The sequence below is a fragment of the Scatophagus argus genome, chromosome 6 (genome assembly GCF_020382885.2).
Source record: "Scatophagus argus isolate fScaArg1 chromosome 6, fScaArg1.pri, whole genome shotgun sequence".
In the NCBI taxonomy this organism is placed as follows: domain Eukaryota; kingdom Metazoa; phylum Chordata; class Actinopteri; family Scatophagidae; genus Scatophagus; species Scatophagus argus.
Window position 1 is genome coordinate 12739939 of NC_058498.1, and position 21041 is coordinate 12760979.

Sequence of the window (21041 nt, forward strand, 5' to 3'; positions counted from 1 at the left end):
GCTCATTAGCAGCCTAAGTGTGTAGGCAAAAACAGATCTGGTTGAAATGCACTCCGGTGCTGCTAGTGCCAGGAAAATAACCTGACCTGCGTGATAAGACTGATTGACATGGTAATAAAGATCCCAGAAGTCATAGTTAAAAAGTAATCCTGCAGCTGATTTTTCTTTGTCTGTTGATGAATACTCAAAATACTCAGTTTTTCTTCTGTAATTCCAAGGCTCAGTTGGTTATAGTGATTAATTAAAAATATCAAAATTAATATCATTTTGAGAAAGCATCTCACCAACACAGTTGACTCCAGTGTAATCCAGGTTGTATCCGAAGGGACATTCACAGCGGAAGGAACCGTCTGTGTTGATGCAGATACCATTCTGACAGATGCCTGGGTTATCCAGGCACTCATTCATATCTAGAGAAAACAAGGAGGAAATTAACACACATTTTTCAAACTTAACTTAACTTAACTTGCAAGACCTCCACAACTGGTCACTGAATTCAAAAAGACTCACCTTCACGAGCGTCTCCTGGTCCAGGTAGGGCTCCATGTCCATAGGGACACAGAGTGTCAAAAGCAGCTGGAGAAACACCAAAAAAAAAGGTCAGCTTTATTACAAATGTCTTTCACGTACACGTGTGTGTCTCAATTGTGTCCGTGTCACATACCCTCGGTCTCTCGTGGGCACAGCTCACAGGGAAGTCCCCAGCCCTCGCCAGGCATCTTGCTGCAGCAGCACTTGGCCTTGGTGGTGTTTAAAGCTTTGGGGACGGAGCATTTTCCCGCCTCGAATTTGGTGAAACAGAAACTCTCTCTAGTATCTGCCATGAGGAAGAAAAGATTGACTATGTTTTGTTTTACTGCAGAAGGACAGTAAAGGACACGCAAAGACAAACTCCCCCATTTCAGTAAAAGACACAGAAGATGTCAGATTATCACACTCACTCCAGATTATCAACATTGTCAGCTGCCTACTGGCCTACTGTTAACTAACAGTCTCTCTCACCATAGCAGCGCCGCTTGTTGTCAGAGAGTACGAAGCCCGGCTGGCAGGTGCACTGGAAGCTTCCAGGTGTGTTGGTGCAGGTGCCAAACTGGCAGATGTTGGGCTCCACCTCACACTCATTGATGTCTGGGAAGGAGGCATAAAAGTGGGCAGGGAGGTGAGAGGATAGGCGATGTATTTCTGAGTGTGTGTGTTTGTAAGAGCAGATCGCCCTTGCTGGTTTGAATCTATGTGGAACATTTAGTCTGTAGTTACGTGTGTCTTTCCCTGTGTGTGTGTGTCTTACCTATACACTGGTCATTTTGGACCTCATAGCCTGGAGGGCAGATACATCTGAAAGATCCATCCAGATTCTGACAAGTTCCTGGAGAGCAGGTGCCAGGCAGACTTACACACTCATTGATATCTGTGGAAAACGAGACAACATACAAAACAGAGAATGTGATTATGTCTGTTTAGGCCAGACAAACTGTACTGCACGAAATAAAAACATGCTCTTAATGTTTTTATATACTTAGCCATTGACTTACCGACACAGTTCTTCCCATCTGGAGTATTCTCATAACCTTCGTGGCAGAGGCACTGGAAGGAACCGAGTCCATTGATACACTGTCCGTTCCTGCACACTTGGCCCTGGAGGGCGCTACACTCGTCTATGTCTGCAAAGTAAACATTGAGAGAATTAGGAGCCTTTTGAAGAATTTCATATTTTTCCAGGAATCAAACACAGCTTTCTTTGTTACAGTGTTAGACTTCAAGACAAAAATATAAATAGCGCTTCACTTCTTTTCCCTCTAATGCCAGAGAAAAGTCAAAACACAGTCAAAGTTTATGTCTGCATTTTATTTCATGCCTGACCAAATGTAATACTGCTACAGAAAAGGGAAACATTTTTCATTGGAAATATAGGTGCAGTATAGTATTTAACATTACGACATCTAAACCTGTGTCATCACTTCGACCTTTGAAACCGCTGTTTGTAGTGCTCAACATTAAATGTCCCTCACCCATGCAGTCATTGTTGTGTGTGAGCTCGAAGCCGGGGAAGCAGAGGCAATTGTAGGATCCCACCGTGTTTTTACAAGTACCGTTACCACATGGCTGTCTGTCACACTCATCGATGTCTAAAGCACACACGGAAAGAACAACATTTAGAAACAGTCAAAATATTTAAATATAAAAGTGTTAGCATTACGTGGCTGCTACTGATTACTCTGCAGGATTACATGCAACGCAATGTTGTTTGTATTAGTCGAGGTTCAGATTGTGCGTCTCACCCATGCACATGGTCAGGTCAGCAGTAGCCTTGAAGCCATTGTGACAGAGACAGCGATAGCTTCCCTGTGTATCAATACACTCTCCATGGCTGCACACGTTAGGAATCTCCTGGCATTCATTGCGGTCTGAAAGAGCAAGAGAATCAAATTTATGGTAGAATTAAATTTCAATTTATGTTGTTTCATTTCGTTTCGTTTCTATTTTCCGTTTTGTGAATATTTGGAAAAGTGCATTATGTGTAAGGAAGTTGTTTATTACAGAAAGAAAAAACAAATCAATCCAGGAATAATTTAGTGCTGTGTTTAGTCAAATGCTGGTGCCAATTAACAAGCCTAAGCAGAATTTGCACTTTCCCATGAATGCAACTTAAAATAACTTTCCCTCAACATTAGGTGTCTATGTTTTACATTTTCCTCACATCATCAGAACCATCAGTCTGTCTATCCACCTCCCTGGTGTTTTAATATGGGAAACCCCAATCAGGCCTGTCAGACAGGCTGGACTTACCCAAACAGGCCCCGCTGGGTGACAGTTTGAAGCCTGGCGAGCACTCGCAGCGGTAGCTGCCTGGAATATTGACACAGTTGGCGTTGCGTTGGCACAGGTTGTCCCCACTGTTACACTCATCAATATCTACCCAGGAGGAAAAAAGAGAGAAACAGTGGACATCAATCATGGGTTCCATAACTGTCTGGTCAGAACAGGCAGTCTGCTTGTGGACAGCAGGACAGAAAATACAATGACTCCATTTTGGCTCCAGTACAGCTCAGTCGCTGGCAGATAGTCACTGGCAGGTTCTGGGTGATTGAAGGCCCAGGCAGATGCTCCCATTCAGAGCCACTATACTTGTCTGTACAAGGGCATAATTCATGTGGTAAAGACAGCATTAACTTCTCAGAGTGGACTGCTTGTAAAAGTGTCTCTGGGCCACTGACATAGTGTAACTGTACTGGTTTGTGTGTGTGTGCATGTAGCTGCAGGGGTATGCTGATGTGATTTAGTACAGAAGTGTTTGTGCCAGCAGTAAGTATATACACTGTACTGTGTATATACACAGTACACATAAGCAGGCGATAATTCAGCAGCGGGGTTGAACGGGGAGATACAGTGTCGGGAGGTAAATGTATATGTATTTTATTTTTGTGTGTGTGTGTAGAGTGAGAGAGAGATGGGGGGAAAAAATTGCAAAAGTGCAAGAAATCTATGTAACACCAGCAGGAGCACATTGTTATTACTGTTATCGTGTTGTAAAAGATACAAACGAACAAAAAGGAAGAGTGAGACAGACGAAAACGCAATGTGAAGCCTGACTTTTACCTTCACAAATGAGCAGTATGTTGTTGTAGCTGAAACCCATCGGACATTCACAGCGGAAGCTCCCAATCTGGTTGATACACACTCCGCTGGCACAGATACCAGGGATCTCCCTGCACTCATCGATATCTGCAAAAAAAACCCACAGCACAGACTGAGACAATGCAAACTGAACCCTGAACCATTTTTCTGCTGTACTTCACCAGTTTTTTCCTTACCAATTGGCTTGCCAGTGTGGATGTCAATGATGAATCCAGGAGCCTGGTTACCACACAGCAGCTGGTACTCAGCTGAAGCAGACAGGACAGGAGAAACTCAGTGACAGCTATAAAAACCTACTCACACAGCAATGTTTTCACAGTCGCTCTTGAGTATGTTTCAGGGTATTTATCGACACTCACAGGTAGCAGGAGTAGGACAGGCCTCACACGGCTTGTTCCAGGCTTTTCCCACGTTGTAGGCGCAGCAGCACATCTTCTTGGTCATGTTGAAGGAAAGCTCGTTCTCACATGTGTCGTTGAAGTTACGGTAACACACGCTTTTCCTCATGTCTGTAGTACGAGGAAGGACACAGCGCTTCTGGTCATTTCAAAAGCCGACAGCTTAAAAACTTAAAAATGTTTGCCTTTTCAAACTGTGCTTTACTGTTGAAGTTTACATTTTAAAAGATATGATGAGAGAAAAGGTTTTCTTGGCAATCCTAGTCCTTGGCACTCACTCACCCATACAGTTGTTTCCTCCATTGACTTGCATGTATTCAGGGGGGCACACACAGGTGTAGTTGCCCAGAGTGTTGTAGCAGGTACCGGGTCCACAGATCCCAATGTGGGCTGTGCACTCGTCGATATCTGTACGAAAAGATATGACGAAACATGATTAGAAACATAAGAAGGTTGTTTATTTTCTTACAGGTGATCTATATCTGTATATGTAACTGGATGGCTGAACATATTCAGTCGTTTCTCTTTCAGTTCTTACCCTCACAAATGCGACTCTCCTCATTGAGATAGTAGCCTGCTGGACACTCACACTGGAAACTACCAAAGGTGTTCACACAGTTTCCACCCTGGCAGAGGCCTGGCAGCTCCTGACACTCATCAATATCTGGACAATAACTGACACTGTTAGATCCATGTATGCCGCCAATGTATTGATTTGATGTTTGATCTAATTTTTTGAAAATCTCAAACATGGACAGCTGGACGGTTTACCTTCCAGGATAACAGTAATGGGGTTGGGTCTGAATCCCTCCCCTCCTGGGCAGAGAGTCTTATATTCCGCTACAGACAGGACAGCAAGTTAGTGTGATGTTCCATTTCAAAGTAGAAAAAACAGTCAATAGATAATAACTTAAGTTTACACGGATGTGCATTTTGCAGTAAATGCTGTAATTAATTAAAGGTCATGTAGAGCATACTGGAGTTGGAGAGAGGGCACAGTTCACAGGGGTTTCCCCAGGCTCCTCCCAGGGAGCAGCAGCAGGAAGCTCGGGTCACGCCCACTCCGATCTCCGCACTGCAGGAGATTCCTCCATCACCACGGGTATGGTAATCCAGGAAGCAGTTACCAACACGGGTATCTAAGGAAGACACATATTCGCTCATGAATGTATGCAACGGTTGGATGTGCAACTCAGTGAATGAAATGGTGTACTTAGGCCCTGATTTGTCAACGGTCAACACTGGCTTCATTTTAGAAGCATCCAACATCTTTTCACCAAAAAATTCTCAATTAATGCATGGATTTGATTATGCACATCTGAGAAGGAATTTTGCTTCAGGAGGCCACTGCTGCAAACTACTGCACCACTGGCCCGACTTTAAACACATATAAGAAGAAATATGCATTTTATCTTGATTTCATAATTGCACGGTTGAAATGTTTGTTAAAAACCAATTTGTCTCATGGTGACATTTGAAGTAAATAACCTCCAAAAGCTCAGTGCTTGATTTTTGCGTGTCTTTGTGCATTTTGTGTATTTATTAATCAACTTTTTATTTTGTTTATGTTTTTTGTATGTGTCTTGATACATAGTGTTTCATAAAGGGTCATCTAATGGAGGACACCACTGTCATTAAAACCTGCTAATTTTTAAAAGGGTTCATCATACTTCGGCTTTGCCATGGATTTAAACCTGTTTAAAGTGTGACTCACCCACGCAGCCCACTCCAGTGGGGTTGAGCTCAAAGTCAGCTGGGCAGTTACACAGATAGCTCCCTGGAGTGTTCACACACAGCCCGTTGATGCAGTTCACAGGGTCGGCACACTCATTGATGTCTGCGGTACACAGAGACGCACACAAGCTCAGCAACACACAGCAGATAACAGACACCCCTCTGACATTTATGAATATAAACTAAACCTTGTTTGTCACAAATTGAGGGTGATTTGTGGGTAAGTTGTACAAATACGATGAAAAAAACAGATACATCTTTGCATATCTTGAATATCTTTAGTATGTATGAATTTTAAATGGTAATATGATGCATGAATGAAGGCTGTTACTGTAGAGGAAAGTCAGCCAAGATTTCTGAAGCTGCTCCATGTCTGAACACTTTTAGAGTCACAGCTTACACACACTCACCAGTGCAATTTCCTCCACTGCGGTCCAGTTCGTAACCGTCGTCACACACACACCGGAACATCCCTGGAAGGTTCTGGCACGTTCCAAACACGCAGATGTTTTGGAAATTACACTCATCGATGTCTGTGGAAAAGACGACAGAAGCAGAAAGAGAGAGAGAGAGACAACATGTTAGCTATACTACCCGAATGAAAACCGACCAGGAAAAAGGAGAGAATAAAATGTGACAGAATGAGTGCAGCACCTTGGCAGGCCTTGCTGTCTTCTGTAGGAGTGAAGCCCATCTCACACTCGCAGCGGTATCCACCTGGAGCATTCAGACACTGGCCGTTCTCACACAAGTTCACGTTGTCTGCACACTCATCCATGTCTGAAACAGAGCAGAGCAGTGCTTTGTAAACATACTGTGCATGAAGCTCACTGTACTACCATTCAATTAGGATTTAGTTAGAAAGTTTCAGTCTTACCAGAGCAAGAAAATCCGTCTCCATTGAAGCCCTCCTTGCATGTGCACCTGTAGGATCCTGGTGTGTTGATGCAGTCCGCATTGGGGTTGCAGTTGTGGTCCTCTGCAGAGCACTCATCCTGATCTGCAGGAGCAAAGAGGAAAAGTAGGAAGGAAAGTAAGGAAAAGTTTTTTTTTTTAAAAAAAGAAAAAGATGATGGCAGATCTCAATCCAAAAAAACCACTATCAAATACTATCCAGTTTCCAAAACCATATGCAGGTGACATATTCCAAAGATGTTCTCACCAACACACTTGATGCCGTCTCCCACCCAGCCGTCTCGACAGCGACATTTAAAGCTTCCAGGCACGTTAATGCAGGCAGCGTGCATGTCGCAGTTATGAGCCCCGATCTCACACTCATCAACATCTGGAAAGACACAGAGCTCATTTAGCCAATAAAGAGGCAGTAACGCATATTTGTGATCTGGTAATTTCCTACTGAACATTAATATATATATATATATAAAGAACACTGAAGCATTAAAACATTAAAGTGAAATATTCCTTTAATGATGATATGGAAAGAGATGAGAGTGTAGTTTTTAATTCTATAAGTAGTGAGTCGTGAATTAATTATCATTTTGGAACTACTTTATGCATGGGTGAACTGTTTCCACAGCCAGTCTCAGGCCTCTCAGCGACAACTCAGCCCTTGATGTGTGTGCGTGTATACCTGTGCAGCCTGTGGACCCCTTCTTGACAAAGTATCCCAGCTGACAGTGGCAGATGAAGGAACCTTTGGTGTTCTCGCAGTCACCGTGGAGACAGATGTTTGGGTTCAAGTCACACTCGTTCACATCTGGCCAGACAAAGATGGATGGACACAGATGATATGTGAATGTTCTCTCCTTGAGAGATTAAAGTGACAAAAAATGAGACTGACAGAAAAAGTCCCACAGATGAGGTCAGAGAGGCTGAATGACTAAATGAATGTGGCAGAAACAAACAAAAAAAAAAACAAGGAAAGCAAAGAGATTTAAAGTTATTCATGTGTAAAATAAGACAAACTGCAGCATGCGTTTTCAAAGTGTTGCTTTTCATCTCACCAATACACGTTCTCATGTCCATAGAAGCCATGAAGCCATCGTAACACAGACAGCGGTATTCCCCAGGAATGTTGGTACACTGGCCTCCATCACAGATGTCTGGAGTCTCCTCACACTCATCAATATCTGATAGGAACAACAGAAATACATTCAAAGGTGTGATATGTGGCAAAACCACAAGTCACTTTTTATTCTCATGGCAAACTCTCTGGAAACTATCGCAATGAGTTTCCTTAGGGTTTTAGTTTATGGAAAAAAAATTGAAAGTTGAAATACAGATATACTGTCCACATCCTGTGTTTTATCACCTGCGCAGGTCCTGAGGTCAGGCATGAGGGCGTAACCCTCACTACAGCTGCACTCATAGCTGCCCTCTGAGTTGGTACAGTGGGTTTCGCAGCCTCCGTTCATAATGGTACATTCATCAATATCTGCAAAATAAGGTCAGAATTACAGTAAGGCATCTAGTTTTGATCTGATTAGAATTACACAGGTAACATGTGTGTGGTGATGAATTTCATTTCCTATTTATCTAACATTATTGTAGATTGTTTTGGACTGAGTTTGTCCCACTCACCAACACAGCCCTGTCGGTCTGGTGTGGCCTGGTAGCCGGTGTCACAGGAGCACTGGTAGGTTCCCGGCATGTTGACACATTGTCCATTCTTGCAAAGATTGTCACTCAGCTGACACTCATTCACATCTGACAGGAAAAACAAGCAACTCCAGAAAATTAGGCATTACACAAAACGTGGTCCGTTGTAGCTCAAGGTGAAAAACAATAATGAATACAACACTGGTGTACAGAAAACAGGTTTTACTGTGAGAAGCTAGTCTTTCAGGACTTGACTGAGGTTTTAAGGGCACTAGCTTTTGTGATGAATATGATGACACCATGTGATTGTGCGTGCGTGAGTGTATATGTCTGTGAGTGTGTGTGTGCGATGTATGATTCACCTTCACAGGCAGATCCATCAGTGCTGAGCGAGTATCCAGTGGGACATTCACACTCATAACTCCCTTCTGTGTTCACGCAGATTCCTCCACGACACAACAGGGGGTTTCTCTCACACTCGTCAATGTCTGTCAGCAGGAGGGAGGGAGGGAGGGATGAAGAGGGAAGAGAGGAGGAAGAGGAGGAAAAGAACAAGAAAGAACATGGGTGTAATGGAAGGATCAGGTCTGGCAAATCGGACTGATTTCACATTGTGTTTGTGAGTGTATCATGTGAATTTGTTTCCAGCATACCCATGCAGTTCTTCATCATCATGAAGCCACTCTCGTAACCCTCGAAACATTCACACTCAAAGCTGCCCGGTGTGTTGACGCAGGTACCGTGGCCGCACAAGTCCGGGGAGATGCGGCACTCATCGATGTCTGAAAAATAAAGACGTTTAAAAAGGAACAATCACTTACTGCTTAGTAACTGTGACAGAAATGTTTCATTTAAATTAAACACATTTGGGCTCCCTCTGCCCGTCTCTCATACCTGTGCAGTTTCTCTCTTCTGCCGTCAGAGCAAAGCCACTGTTGCAGCGGCACTTGAAACTGCCGATGGTGTTCCTGCAAGTTCCGTGAGTACAAAGACCCTGGAACACCTTACACTCATTTACATCTGGGATAAAAAAACATATCAAATTAAAATTACAAATTGCAAATGAATATGGTGTGCCAAAAAGCTTATTTCTTTATTCTTTTGTTGTTGTTGTTGTTGTTATAATAGATGCTCTTCTCTCCCACACACAAAGAAATAAACACATGTATCATATGTAAAAGATTTCCCCTGAAACGCTTTGTTATTACATTCATTTACTTGACAGTAACTGTCATGTATCATGGCAAATTCTGTATGTGAACGTTCCCATTTCTGTCATTGTTGTATTTATAAAGTCACTGCTGTTTTTGCTCCAATAAAAAAAATAGATAAAGGAATAATAGATAAATATTTTACATAAGTATGACCATTACAGATTAGACAACGCAGGGTTATACCACTCATGGTGACACAACATCTGGGTACCTTTGTAGAAGGGCCTTCCAGTCAGAATATCTCCTCTGTTGGCAAAGCCGTGCCCTCTGGGACAGATGGCTCTGTATTCAGGTGAGCCCACTTTGGGACACTCCTCACAGTCGACACCCCAGGCAGCACCCACTGAACAGCAGCACATGTCCAAACGGTATCTCCCCGGCACTGGCTCGCCACACTCATCCTCATGCCACTTCAAGTAGCACTGCTCACTACGCATATCTACAAACGCAAGTTATAAAGTCAAGTTCTGGCCTAACAGTGCAGTGGCATGATAGCCACTGGAAACAACAGTCTCACCGGATGTGATTTCTCTGTTCATACAGTCCTCTTACCCACACATGTGCGTCCAGTGGTGTCCAAGGTGAGACCCTCGGCACACTCGCAGCGGAACGAGCCCTGGGTGTTCACACACCGGCCATTCGTGCACACGCCAGGGAACACCTCACACTCATTAATGTCTACAGGGACGGGGACATTTTAAGAACCACCACAACAAGGTCAATCAACCATGCATGCATTTTTTTTTTCAAAAGAAATCTACAGGGAGAACATCAAGCTTCATCACAAGGACAAAAACACAGAATGATATAATGTCCGCCTGTGTTGGATGACAAAGGCACCTCAGGTTGCTCAGTTGTTCTTACCTTCACAGACAAGGCCCTTCATACGAGCAAAACCCCGAGGGCAGGCAGTGTCTACGGAGACAGGAGAAGATTAAGAGATGTAATTAGGTAATTCTAAGCATGAGCACTGAATGCAGAGATAGTAAGCGTACATTGTTTTGCTGTAATGTCAATGAAGTATTTGATCAAAATTTGATATTGGTCCAACCAAAAAACATGTAAAACCATTTCAATCATTCTTTTCTTCTTTGGATCATGTATTAATAATGTATGAATAATGCAAAGTGAGTAATTTTTCTGAATTTCGCCTCACATTAAGTCAGTGACTTTTTTTAATAATATAGTATCAGAGTGTTGAATTTGGTTGCTACATGCTGGTTTAAATGTAGTTTCAGAGGCTATTCTACTTGAGCACAGAAGACTATTGAAAAAATACTTAAACTTTAAACACTAACACAAAAAAAATTTACAGTGTGTGTGAACAGACCGATCTCGCAGGGTTCGCAGGGGCTTCCCCAGGCGGCTCCCAGCGTCGAGCAGCACTCAGACTTCAGTGTGGCTCCGTTGATGTTGACTTCGCAGCGGTTGTCTTGTATCGTCAGCCAGCAAGTACTCTTCATGCTGTCTGCAGAGCAGAAGTAAGAGAAGCAGAGAACAGTTGATTATAGAGCCTCAGCATGGTTTTCTTGTAAACACAGGTAACATTCATGGTTTCTTACGAATTCTTCAGGCCTAAAAATAAAAATGTCACCTTTGGCTTTACTGCCATAAAACCTGTGTCTTTGGCTACACAGTGAGTTGAGTAAAGCCCTTGCATAGTTACATTTAATCCTATGCTACTGCAATCCTAACGAACTGAAAGAGTTTGAAGTCATAACAATGACACCTTTTCTCCAAAACTACAAGGCTGCCCTAACACAAAACCACATTTTACTTTCCCTTTGTTCCACCGCTGAGTGATGGGCTCTGAAACATAACCTAACCAAAGGAATCTGTGGACCTCTAACAGAGCCAGCTCATGCAATATGTATGAGTATTTATTTAATGACTCATTCTCCCTTCTAGTTACAATAACATCTGTATTCTGTATTAACAAATGGCTTTCTCAGAACAATTTCCCAAAAGCAACAAACAAGTGGAATATTTAACCTCAGCTGAGAGCCTTACATACCACATGTCATTTTGAATCTGCAGCAGACCTTTATGAAGTAAAGCAATCTCCATGTGCGCCAGGGCCAAGCATGCAAGTATTTATCTAATAAATAATCTGCATGTGCCATTTTCCCTAACATCTGAACATGACAATGTATCTGGATGGATTTGTTTACAGAAGAGGAGACTACACCTGAATTAGAATGACCGGAAAAAAAACAACTCTTGCACTTACGATATCCCACTGACACTCATGTCTCAGTGTGTAATCATTATCTCATGCAAGCTGTTTCTGGGATCCTGCGGTGCTGCTCTAATTTGCATCAGGCATTTGGAAGAGTGGATCCCTTACCCACGCAGATGGTGTTGGTGGAGTCCAGCTTGCTGCCGTGTGCACACTCGCAGTTGAAGGACCCGGCCACGTTGCGACATGCTCCGTTGATGCATGGGCTGGAGAGGCATTCGTTGATATCTGAAACATGTGCAAACACACACCTGAGGTCACGGCCAAAAGGGTGATTCGAATGGATCATCATCACCATTTGGGAGAACATAATTTGTGTGATTTCTTTTCACGAGCCACATGTTTAATGGAAACTAAATGGAAAACGTGTGGTAATAATGTCACTTGTTGTCAAATGACAACACACATGTGGATGTGAGGCAGCACAAACATACGAGTGTGTGTGTGTGTGAGAGAAAGAAAGCTCACCTTCACAGGTCTCAGAGTCAGGTTTAAACACAAATCCCTTAGGGCAGGAGCAGGTGTAGGAGCCAGGAGTGTTTCTGCACAAACCGTTGTCACAAAGCAGACGGTTCACCAGACACTCGTTGATGTCTGCAGGGAGGCGAGAGCAGACAGCGGTTAGAAAACGAAAAAAATAATCATTTAAGGTTTATAATTCATTTTAAGGGGCTATCATGCAAACCAGCTTTATTCTTTTAAGTGCAACTTTGAAAAAAAGAAACAATACACTAACTCACTTAAGAAAAGCTGAATAAAAAGGCAATGAAACACATATCTCCTTAGCAACTCATCATTGCTGCTACAGTCTTACTTAGTCTGGTGTAACCTGTAGCTTATGGTGGCAAAGTTGTTGTGTTCTTGTTGCTACACTTTGTCCTTTGTCCTGTAATGCTCATATTTAGCCACAGTGGCTGCTATACTACAGACCAGTGCAGGGTTTCACTTTAGGACAGATACATAATTAGCATTTTTAAAACATGAAATCAATCCGCACTGACTCACCAACACAGTTTTTGCCACTGGTGTCAGACTCGTAACCGATGTTACATATGCAGCGGTAGCTTCCTCTTAGGTTCTCACATATGCCGTTCTGACAAATGTCTGGGTCCAGGGCACACTCGTTGATGTCTAGGAGAGGACAGGTGTTATAGAGGTAAATATGAGTGCTTCTAAACAGGACTGCTGAAACATTCACATTCATGAACAACACTCTCACCTCTGCCATCAGCTGTAATACCAATGCCACTGCTGCACACAGCCTGGAACTCAGCTGAAAGATAAGTAAAAAACATACATTAGATGATACTCTTGTGTCCTTTCTCGGAAATAAACAGTATGATGCAAATCAAAGTTTTTACCTGAGTTTCTGGAGGGGCATGGCTGGCATGGTTCTCCAAAGCCGTGTTCAGGATTGGCACAGCAGCACTCAGACTTGGTCACTGCGCCGGGGAACGGCCGCGAGCATGTGCCCATCTTTATGGCGCCGTAGCAGGTGGTCCTCATGTGAGTGTCCACACACACTCTGCCATCTACATCGATGGCCAGGCCTGGAGGGCACTCACAGCGGAAGGAGCCCTCGGAGTTGATGCAGCGGCCGTTCATACAAATGCCAGGCGTCTGACACTCATCGATGTCTGATTAAGAGAGGGCACATGGAAGCTTCAGTTTAGGAGTTGAGGCAGATGGTGTGTACAGATGTTTAACATACAGTAGGTACAGGAAATGGTCTATAAAAATAAAGTAAGTGCTTTCATAGGATTACATTTTCACTGAGCAACATGTCAAAATTAAGGGAAAGAATAACAGTATAAAATTAGTTCCCTAGATTTAGTCCATCTGTCCATTTTCTTTTTTTTAATGCTCTTTATAACGTGTAAACACAAGACATAGAATTATGAAAGGACACCACATAAATCACAAAGAGCTTGACAAAGAGATGGGTCATGTGGAGTTAACATCTACATCAGTGATACATGTTGTATCTGGGATGTGCACCTGTGCTGTCTGTGTTATGGTGTGACTGCAATGGAATGGCTGCTACTCTTGAAGCTTCCAGACAACATCTCTCAACAGGGACTCATAAATTCATCTTTTTGTCTATTTCTGGACTGTTTGTCCAGATAGCACCTTTGGGATGTCTCAGGCAAAAAAAAAAAACTTCTTCTAAAATTAACGTGGACACAAAAATCTGCAGGACTTCTAAGAACACCAAATCTGTCAGGACTGTTTTGAAGCAGTCTGTTTGGCCAAAGACTAGAGGTCTCTGATTATACTTTATAAATCACTCATACCGTTGCAGTAGCGTCCATTAGGTGCTAAAGCGAAGCCTGGCTTGCAGATGCACTTAAAGCTGCCATCCTCATTGATGCACATGCCATTGAGACACATGTTGGTGGTGGCACACTCATCGTGATCTAGATGGAGATATAAGGAGAATTCAGGTCGTGTTTATAAAGGTGAGACGTTCAAAGGTAGTTCAGCCTCTTCCTGTGCTGGCTCCTTACCAATGCAGTTCTTTCCATCGGGGGTGACTTCGAAGCCAGCATTACAGATACACTGAAAGCTTCCCTCCGTGTTGACACAGCGGCCGTTGCGACACATCACTCCATTCACAATGCACTCATCAATGTCTGAAAAGAGGGAGAGGAGGAGGATGGATGTGACTGAGTTTGTTTTCTGACCATCAGTCATAATAAAATGGGCTCCAAAGCTTTCAGGAAACATGTTTAAAATACACCACTGATACATGCTCTATGTAGACGGAAACCTGTGGGGAACCATCCAGCCATTTTCTATACCACTACGGGCGAGAGGCGGGGTACACCCTGGACTGGTCACCAGTCAATCACAGGGCCAACACACAAAGACAAACAACCACACACTCCCACACTCACACCTAGGGGCAATTTAGAGTAGCCAATTAAGCCGGAGTACCGGAGTACGCAGGCACAGGGAGAACATGCAAACTCCACATAGAAGGGCCCAGACCGGGATTCGAACCTGGAACCTTCTTGCTATGAGGCGACAGTGCTAACCACCTGTGGGGAAGCTGTTACAGTAATATAGTTTGACATACCAATACAGGCTTGTTTAGTAGGAGTTCCCCGGTAGCCCTCGTGACACTTGCAGTGGTACGATCCAGGTGTGTTCACACAGTCTCCATTGATGCATGGATTACTCACACACTCATCCACATCTAGGGTGAAAAAAATAAAAGAAACAAAAAAACATGAAATATTCCGACTGCTGGAAGGAATAGATTCAAAAACACGATTCGCATTTTGGCAGATTTCTTTTGCAAACATCAACCTACACTTGAAGTTCCTTATATCGGCAGAAGATGGCAGTGCAGTGCACGTAATTGACTGTCATACCATCACTGTGTCTCCTACACTGCACATATACTTACACAGTGTGTGCAATCGTGTTTCTTACCGATACACTCCCCACGAACGTCCTGCTTGTAGCCCATGTTGCACTCACAGCGGTAACTCGTGTGTGTGGGAATGCAGCGTCCATTCAGACACAGGTTGGTGAAATGTTTGCACACGTCAATGGTTTCGTTGACAGAAACTGTGCCTGAGAACACACAGCAGACACGTTGCCAAAAAACACAGCAGACAAACCCAAACCCAACACGCAAACAGAACTTGTCTGCATCATTTTCCAGCTCTAACAATGAGCCCTTGAGTACAGAGACATTTAACAGACTTATTCAGATCCACAGAGCAACTCACCTATATGCTTCGGGTTCTGAGCTCCTCCTCCATTGCCCCCACCGTTCCCTCCAAAGCTCCCTCCTCCGTTGCCACCGATGCCTCCATTACCGTTACCATTAGGTATGCTGGGGAATTTGTATCCATAGTTAAATCCGTTGCCATTGTTGTTGGGGAAGTGTCCGTTCGGGTAGCTGTGAGGGAGGCCATGTACTTGGGGAACACCCACAATACACAGACGCCTGAACTCGTCTGCAAGAGAAACAGAGGGGAACAAGTCCATGGATGCATTATGCTGTCCAGATGAAACTGAGGAAGAACATTTTTCGACTCGAGATTTTGCGTTTAAACAGCTTATGTGAATCATTATGGTAATTCAGACTCAAGTATTTTGGATCGCCCTGAGCACTCAGACTCTACAGTGTACACTTGAAATGCTGTTTCCTGGAATTGCAGAATCCGAGAACGCAATTGCACTTTGCAATAAATTTTGATGTTCTTATGTCAAAGTTTATTATTAAATTGACCATATAAGTGTTTGGGTTTTACTGGTTTCAGATGTGCTTTGTCTACAGCAAAGTCTTACCAAGTAACACGAGAAAATAATCTGCTCTGCTTTGGAATGTAGTACAATAGGTACAGTGCATTATCAATTTAATGTTTTAGTCACTGTACACATGCATGTATGAATATGTTTACATGTGTACGTCTATGTATACATGCACAGCAGTGTATGCTTGTGTGTGTGTGTGCCAGATCTTATCTTGGCAGCGCTACTGAAAGACGATCAGTAACAGAACAGCTATGGATCACAGAGTCTCACGCAGAGGAAGACTGAGGAGATGATGGGTCATTATTTTCACACAAATCTTTTCCATCTTTCTCTGTATGGTTTGGGCTCATGACATCATGGAGTTCTCTATGCCAACCCCAGTCATGTCGAGTTTAATATTACTGTGTTAAACTCATTTGGCTTGTGAAAAATTTACACTGCCATGGCTTTATTTACTGCCTGCACTCCTGCCAAGTCATAGACAATCTATTGTGGTGACTGCCAGTTTCATGTCAGCAGAGGAAGAAGCTGATGGATTTTCTCTCTTCATTTCAAGCTCACATCCATCACATTGTTTGGGATCAGATAGCACGGATGTTGTTAGGATCACATGTAGTCGTAAACAACTGAAATGTCTGATTTGCATGTACTCTATAATATGCCTATCTTGTTTGCTTGCGTACTCACCAGATCCCCTGACTGGGCACATCTCAGGGATCTGTCCCAAAGCCCAGCAACGTCCTGTGTCGCAGCAACACTGCATCTTGGTGTACTGACCATTCAGCTCTGCAGCACAGCGGCCGTTAGCCAGAGCAGAGAAACAGGTGCCCACGCGCTGGTCTGAAGGAAGAAGTCATGGATTAACAGGGTTAAATGAGTGCTCAGAAATTTAGAGGTCATAATAACTGAAGAGAAATAAAAAACATGGGCGTTCAATCATTCAAGATGTAAACTTGTCAACTGTCAGCTGTATTGACATGCAAAGGCACATATTGATATGCAGGGCTGGAAAAGACCACAGGACATTTTCTCATGACCTTGATGATGTTGGTCATGTTGTAGGATAAAGTACCACATACACAGCGTAATTTGATTTAAAATCAAATGAAAATTACAAACAGTGGTGCACATAGATCCATTGCATCAAATAAAACATCTGATAGGTAATGTACGATAATGTAACTTCAAAATGAATCATTTAGACATCTTGCTAGATCTTTACCAAATTAACACTTAATGGACCACAATAAAAGAAGCAGAAATTTCTTTTGCAGACCTCCACTGACTTAAACGTTTCATCCTTCTATAGGGTGCGTCATTTGCCTGTGATATCACTGTCAGCTGTAGCTACAGGTGCAACAGAGGACACCAAACAGCTACCATCAGAGTGTTGTGGCTGTACATCTTTCAACCAGAGAGGGCAGTGAAACACCACCTTTCAGCCTGCTGTTTTTATGCTTTATATTCAGGACGTCAGGTAACAACTTAAGTACTTTCTCCACCACTGACACTGCATTATGCGTGGGAAAAGGTGACAGGTAATCAAAAAGAACGGTGCTCTGAGTCAAAGGGGCCCTGGCTGTACTGGCCTTTCCATAGTGGCTGGGGAGGAAGCTTCTTTATGGGCTGGCAGTGGGAAAGGTTGCCTGGGGTCTCGACTAACTGCAGGAATCTGAAGGGCCTCCAAACAGGGGTCTTATTTGTTACAGTTTTCCAGGTCAGAGTCAATGGGGCAGGAGAGGGGGCTGTGGGGGGTTCAAAGAGTGTGTGTTAAAAGTAAATGGAAAAGAAGACAGGGATTTTTCTGGGTGTTCAAGTTAAATACCAAGAGAAGGAAGAAAGGCAGAATGGGGGCGAGAGGATGCATGTGGATTGTTTTAGAAAGTGAAGGGAGAATTTTAAGCCCATCTACAGTGAAAGAAAAAGTGGGAGAAAAACGAAAGGCAGAATGGAGGGTCGGAGGGGGGGACGACACAAGTCGATTAACTCACTAATGAGCCAGCAGTCTGGAATTAATCAGTTCCATGTGGAGCAATTCCTGCCAATTACATAGAACATGAGGGGCTGCACTGTGTCTGGGAGCACATACAGTGCAGTACACACACACACATACACACATTTACATGCAATTCCACGTACATTCATGTACATATCCACAGGCACTCAGACAAAACAAACCTAAATACACACTCACACACTTGCCTGTGTAAATGTACGTAAATGCACACAAATGCTAACTAAAACACCTCAGTGGAATGACCGAGTTGGAGGCCGGGTTGTGGAGGGGAGGGGGGGGTTGCTGATGAGGAGGATGATGATGATTTAAATTGGATCCAGATGGTGGTTTGCTAACTCGTGTTGCTACACTACACGAGCATATGCTTTCATTTGTTGAGGTGTTTTTACAGACTGACTGACTGGACACGTTTTCTCTCTTTCTTTCTTTTTTTTTCCAAGCTTCCACCGTGTGACAGGGTATTAGACTGTGATTACTGTCAGGCTCACCCGACAGCTCCCACTGGTCTGCTTCTCTATGGGACAGCACATCCCACAAAAAACAGGCCAACACACCTAAAACCACACGGGATAACCTTCAGAGCAGAACTGCACATCCTGCTTCTAAAACACGAAGTCAAGAAAAATCAGCCCTACAAAAACAATTTACTCTTTTTTGGGAATAGGAAATTTAATCAAAGTGTATCTGTCATGTAAATAAGAAGCAAGCAAAGTTTATATCTGTCTTTCCACATTCAGGTTTGTGTCTAAAGTGGATCATTGGCTTGGAATGTCCAAAAGATGAACTGGACCCAGTCAAGTCTGGGTTTGTTTGGGTTCACTTATCTCTGCTTCTGTCTCCTCCCGATCTACTCTTGTCCATTTTGGAAGTGGGACAAAGACGGAGGAAGGATATATGAGGGTTGTGTCTGGCACCTGTTTTATTTGCTTTCTCTTTTTTGTCTTTCCTTTCAGCAGGCTGCAGAAGAGCAACTGGAAACCATAACTGAAGTAAGCAAGGTGCAGGATCCAGATGTCAGAGGACGGGAAGAAAAGAAAAAGGTCCAAAAGGAAGCGGTCAGATAGATAAGGAAGATGAGAGTGCATAAATGCTTCAGTTTAGGAGATAAACAGTTAAAGAAGCAAAAAAATATATAAATCAACAGGCCGAGAGGATGGAGCGAGATAAAAGAGGAGATCCAAATGGAGATGGAAATGTGCACAGTTCCAGAGCAAACAGACAGACTTTCTGAATCACTGAACTGTTAGCTGAGAGAATGAGCTTTGGTGTCATCCAGTGAGACAGAGAGAAATATGGAGGGAGCATACCACTTCAGGGCAAAAAAAGAAAGATATGACAGTGGAAAGAAAGAAAAAAAGAAAAATATGGACACGCATGAAGGCACACAGATGGAGAACTTTTAGGTTTGGGTGACTGGACCACTGTGTCAGTGTGTGATCCACACACAGGGCACACCAGGCTGTACTTATAATCACCCTGATTATCTTTCACTCCTCCCTCCTTCACCTGTTTGTTTCGGAAAACACAACCAACTGTCTATCATTTCTTCCTCTTCTTTTATCTCCTCTCCTTCCATATGTTGACTCTTGTCCTTCCCATTAACACTTCTTCTTACACTCTGTCATTTCTCCACTGTGGACACACTCGTGCATTCTGGGAACAGTTTTTTTTATGGTTCAGGCAGGGCACCTGAGCTCCAGTCAAACTTAAAGATGCTCAATCCGTCTTTCAAATGAACGCTTGGGAACAGAAAAATAAGCCCAAGCACGAATGATAGCGTACTCCCACAATCACATAGCGGTTTCAATATTCACCTACTTTTGGCCTTATGGAGTGTATTTGTTCCACTGTGCTGAGGTTAGTGGTTCTATCTTTCTTTTCCCTTTGTCTTCTCTTAAACAACTCCATATGCCTGTTACACTGAAGCTAAACAATCCACTCTGTGTCACAAACTACCTGTGAGATCGGCCCCCACCCTGTTTACGTATGTGCACGTGTGGGTACATGTGAGACTGTCCTTTGATTCGGTTCTTCTTGGTATTTTCAACCCATTTCCTCTCTTTTTTTTTTCCTAAAGTAAAAACAGAGAAGCTCCTTATTTTCCACAGATGATGGAGGATGGAATCGCATGAAAACTAGAAAACAACTTAAATGGTGAGGATAAAATTCACAATGAAAGATGGAAATGGGAGGAAACATGTATTTTCAATTACAGCAAGACAGAGGTTTTAGTTTGCTACAGGAGCTTTTCTAGGAGGACTTTGGCTGGACCTGCGATGCTGACAGGGTTAAGCCGCCAGACCCTGAGCTGTCTGTTTTTGGGCTAAATCTTGAAATAATATCGTAACACCTGGCTGTGTTTCTCTGTGGCAGCTACGAGGGGTGAGGTTTGCAGGAATAGATTAACACCTGGTAGTGTTTCATGGGACATGTCAGTGAAGTATGCAGTGTATCTGTGTCAGCGTGTGTGTGTGAATGAGTCAGAGGGGCACTAACATTAGAGGAGATTAATGCTGTCAAGACCAAATTGTGTGTGCAAGTGTGTTTGCACATGGTGACTACAGGTCTGCAGGCCAGCTTGGCTCACCAGAACTCCAGTCACAGGAAGCATGACAGAGAGAGGGAATTTACCAGCCAGATGTGAACCTTTTGGCTAGCCGGGGCGGGGGATTGGAAATGCATTGTCTATATGTGTAAGACTCACCCACACATCTGGAGCCATCTGTGCTGGAGATGTAGCCTCGTGGACAGGTGCACACATAGCTACCAGCAGTGTTGGTGCATTCTCCTCCATCACACACACCAGGGATGGTGCTGCATTCATCGATATCTGAAACACAAACATGCAGTTAACATCACCATGGGACACAGATGTTGAGTATGCCTCGCTCCAAGCCCGAAATTTTTCAATGTTCAAAATATCTTTGTTTGGAAAGACGCAGTAGCACACTGCAGTAAAAGTTTATTGCTCT

General features: G+C 43.4%; 1 protein-coding gene across 2 annotated transcripts in view; it reads right to left on the bottom strand.

Annotated features, from left to right (window-relative positions):
* fbn2b (fibrillin 2b) overlaps positions 1–21041 on the bottom strand; it is a 59147-nt gene that overhangs the window by 6774 nt on the left and 31332 nt on the right. The window contains exons 8-51 of one of the 2 annotated variants that reach the window (XM_046391885.1): positions 20774–20899; positions 16740–16892; positions 15521–15751; positions 15219–15362; positions 14860–14979; positions 14288–14413; positions 14075–14197; positions 13142–13417; positions 13000–13053; positions 12786–12911; positions 12249–12374; positions 11889–12008; positions 10872–11009; positions 10406–10456; positions 10094–10219; positions 9753–9980; positions 9222–9347; positions 8981–9109; positions 8690–8815; positions 8310–8435; positions 8041–8163; positions 7733–7858; positions 7360–7485; positions 6931–7053; positions 6646–6768; positions 6423–6548; positions 6179–6301; positions 5749–5871; positions 5012–5173; positions 4806–4874; positions 4573–4698; positions 4317–4442; positions 3996–4145; positions 3813–3884; positions 3598–3723; positions 2788–2913; positions 2280–2405; positions 2010–2126; positions 1533–1661; positions 1289–1408; positions 1003–1128; positions 665–817; positions 511–576; positions 285–410 (exon numbers count right to left, since the gene is read on the bottom strand). In XM_046391885.1, coding sequence (XP_046247841.1) covers positions 285–410; positions 511–576; positions 665–817; positions 1003–1128; positions 1289–1408; positions 1533–1661; positions 2010–2126; positions 2280–2405; positions 2788–2913; positions 3598–3723; positions 3813–3884; positions 3996–4145; positions 4317–4442; positions 4573–4698; positions 4806–4874; positions 5012–5173; positions 5749–5871; positions 6179–6301; positions 6423–6548; positions 6646–6768; positions 6931–7053; positions 7360–7485; positions 7733–7858; positions 8041–8163; positions 8310–8435; positions 8690–8815; positions 8981–9109; positions 9222–9347; positions 9753–9980; positions 10094–10219; positions 10406–10456; positions 10872–11009; positions 11889–12008; positions 12249–12374; positions 12786–12911; positions 13000–13053; positions 13142–13417; positions 14075–14197; positions 14288–14413; positions 14860–14979; positions 15219–15362; positions 15521–15751; positions 16740–16892; positions 20774–20899 — 5688 coding nt within the window. The remainder of the gene's footprint in view (positions 1–284; positions 411–510; positions 577–664; positions 818–1002; positions 1129–1288; positions 1409–1532; positions 1662–2009; positions 2127–2279; positions 2406–2787; positions 2914–3597; positions 3724–3812; positions 3885–3995; positions 4146–4316; positions 4443–4572; positions 4699–4805; positions 4875–5011; positions 5174–5748; positions 5872–6178; positions 6302–6422; positions 6549–6645; positions 6769–6930; positions 7054–7359; positions 7486–7732; positions 7859–8040; positions 8164–8309; positions 8436–8689; positions 8816–8980; positions 9110–9221; positions 9348–9752; positions 9981–10093; positions 10220–10405; positions 10457–10871; positions 11010–11888; positions 12009–12248; positions 12375–12785; positions 12912–12999; positions 13054–13141; positions 13418–14074; positions 14198–14287; positions 14414–14859; positions 14980–15218; positions 15363–15520; positions 15752–16739; positions 16893–20773; positions 20900–21041) is intronic. The other variant, XM_046391886.1, reaches the window with a different exon arrangement.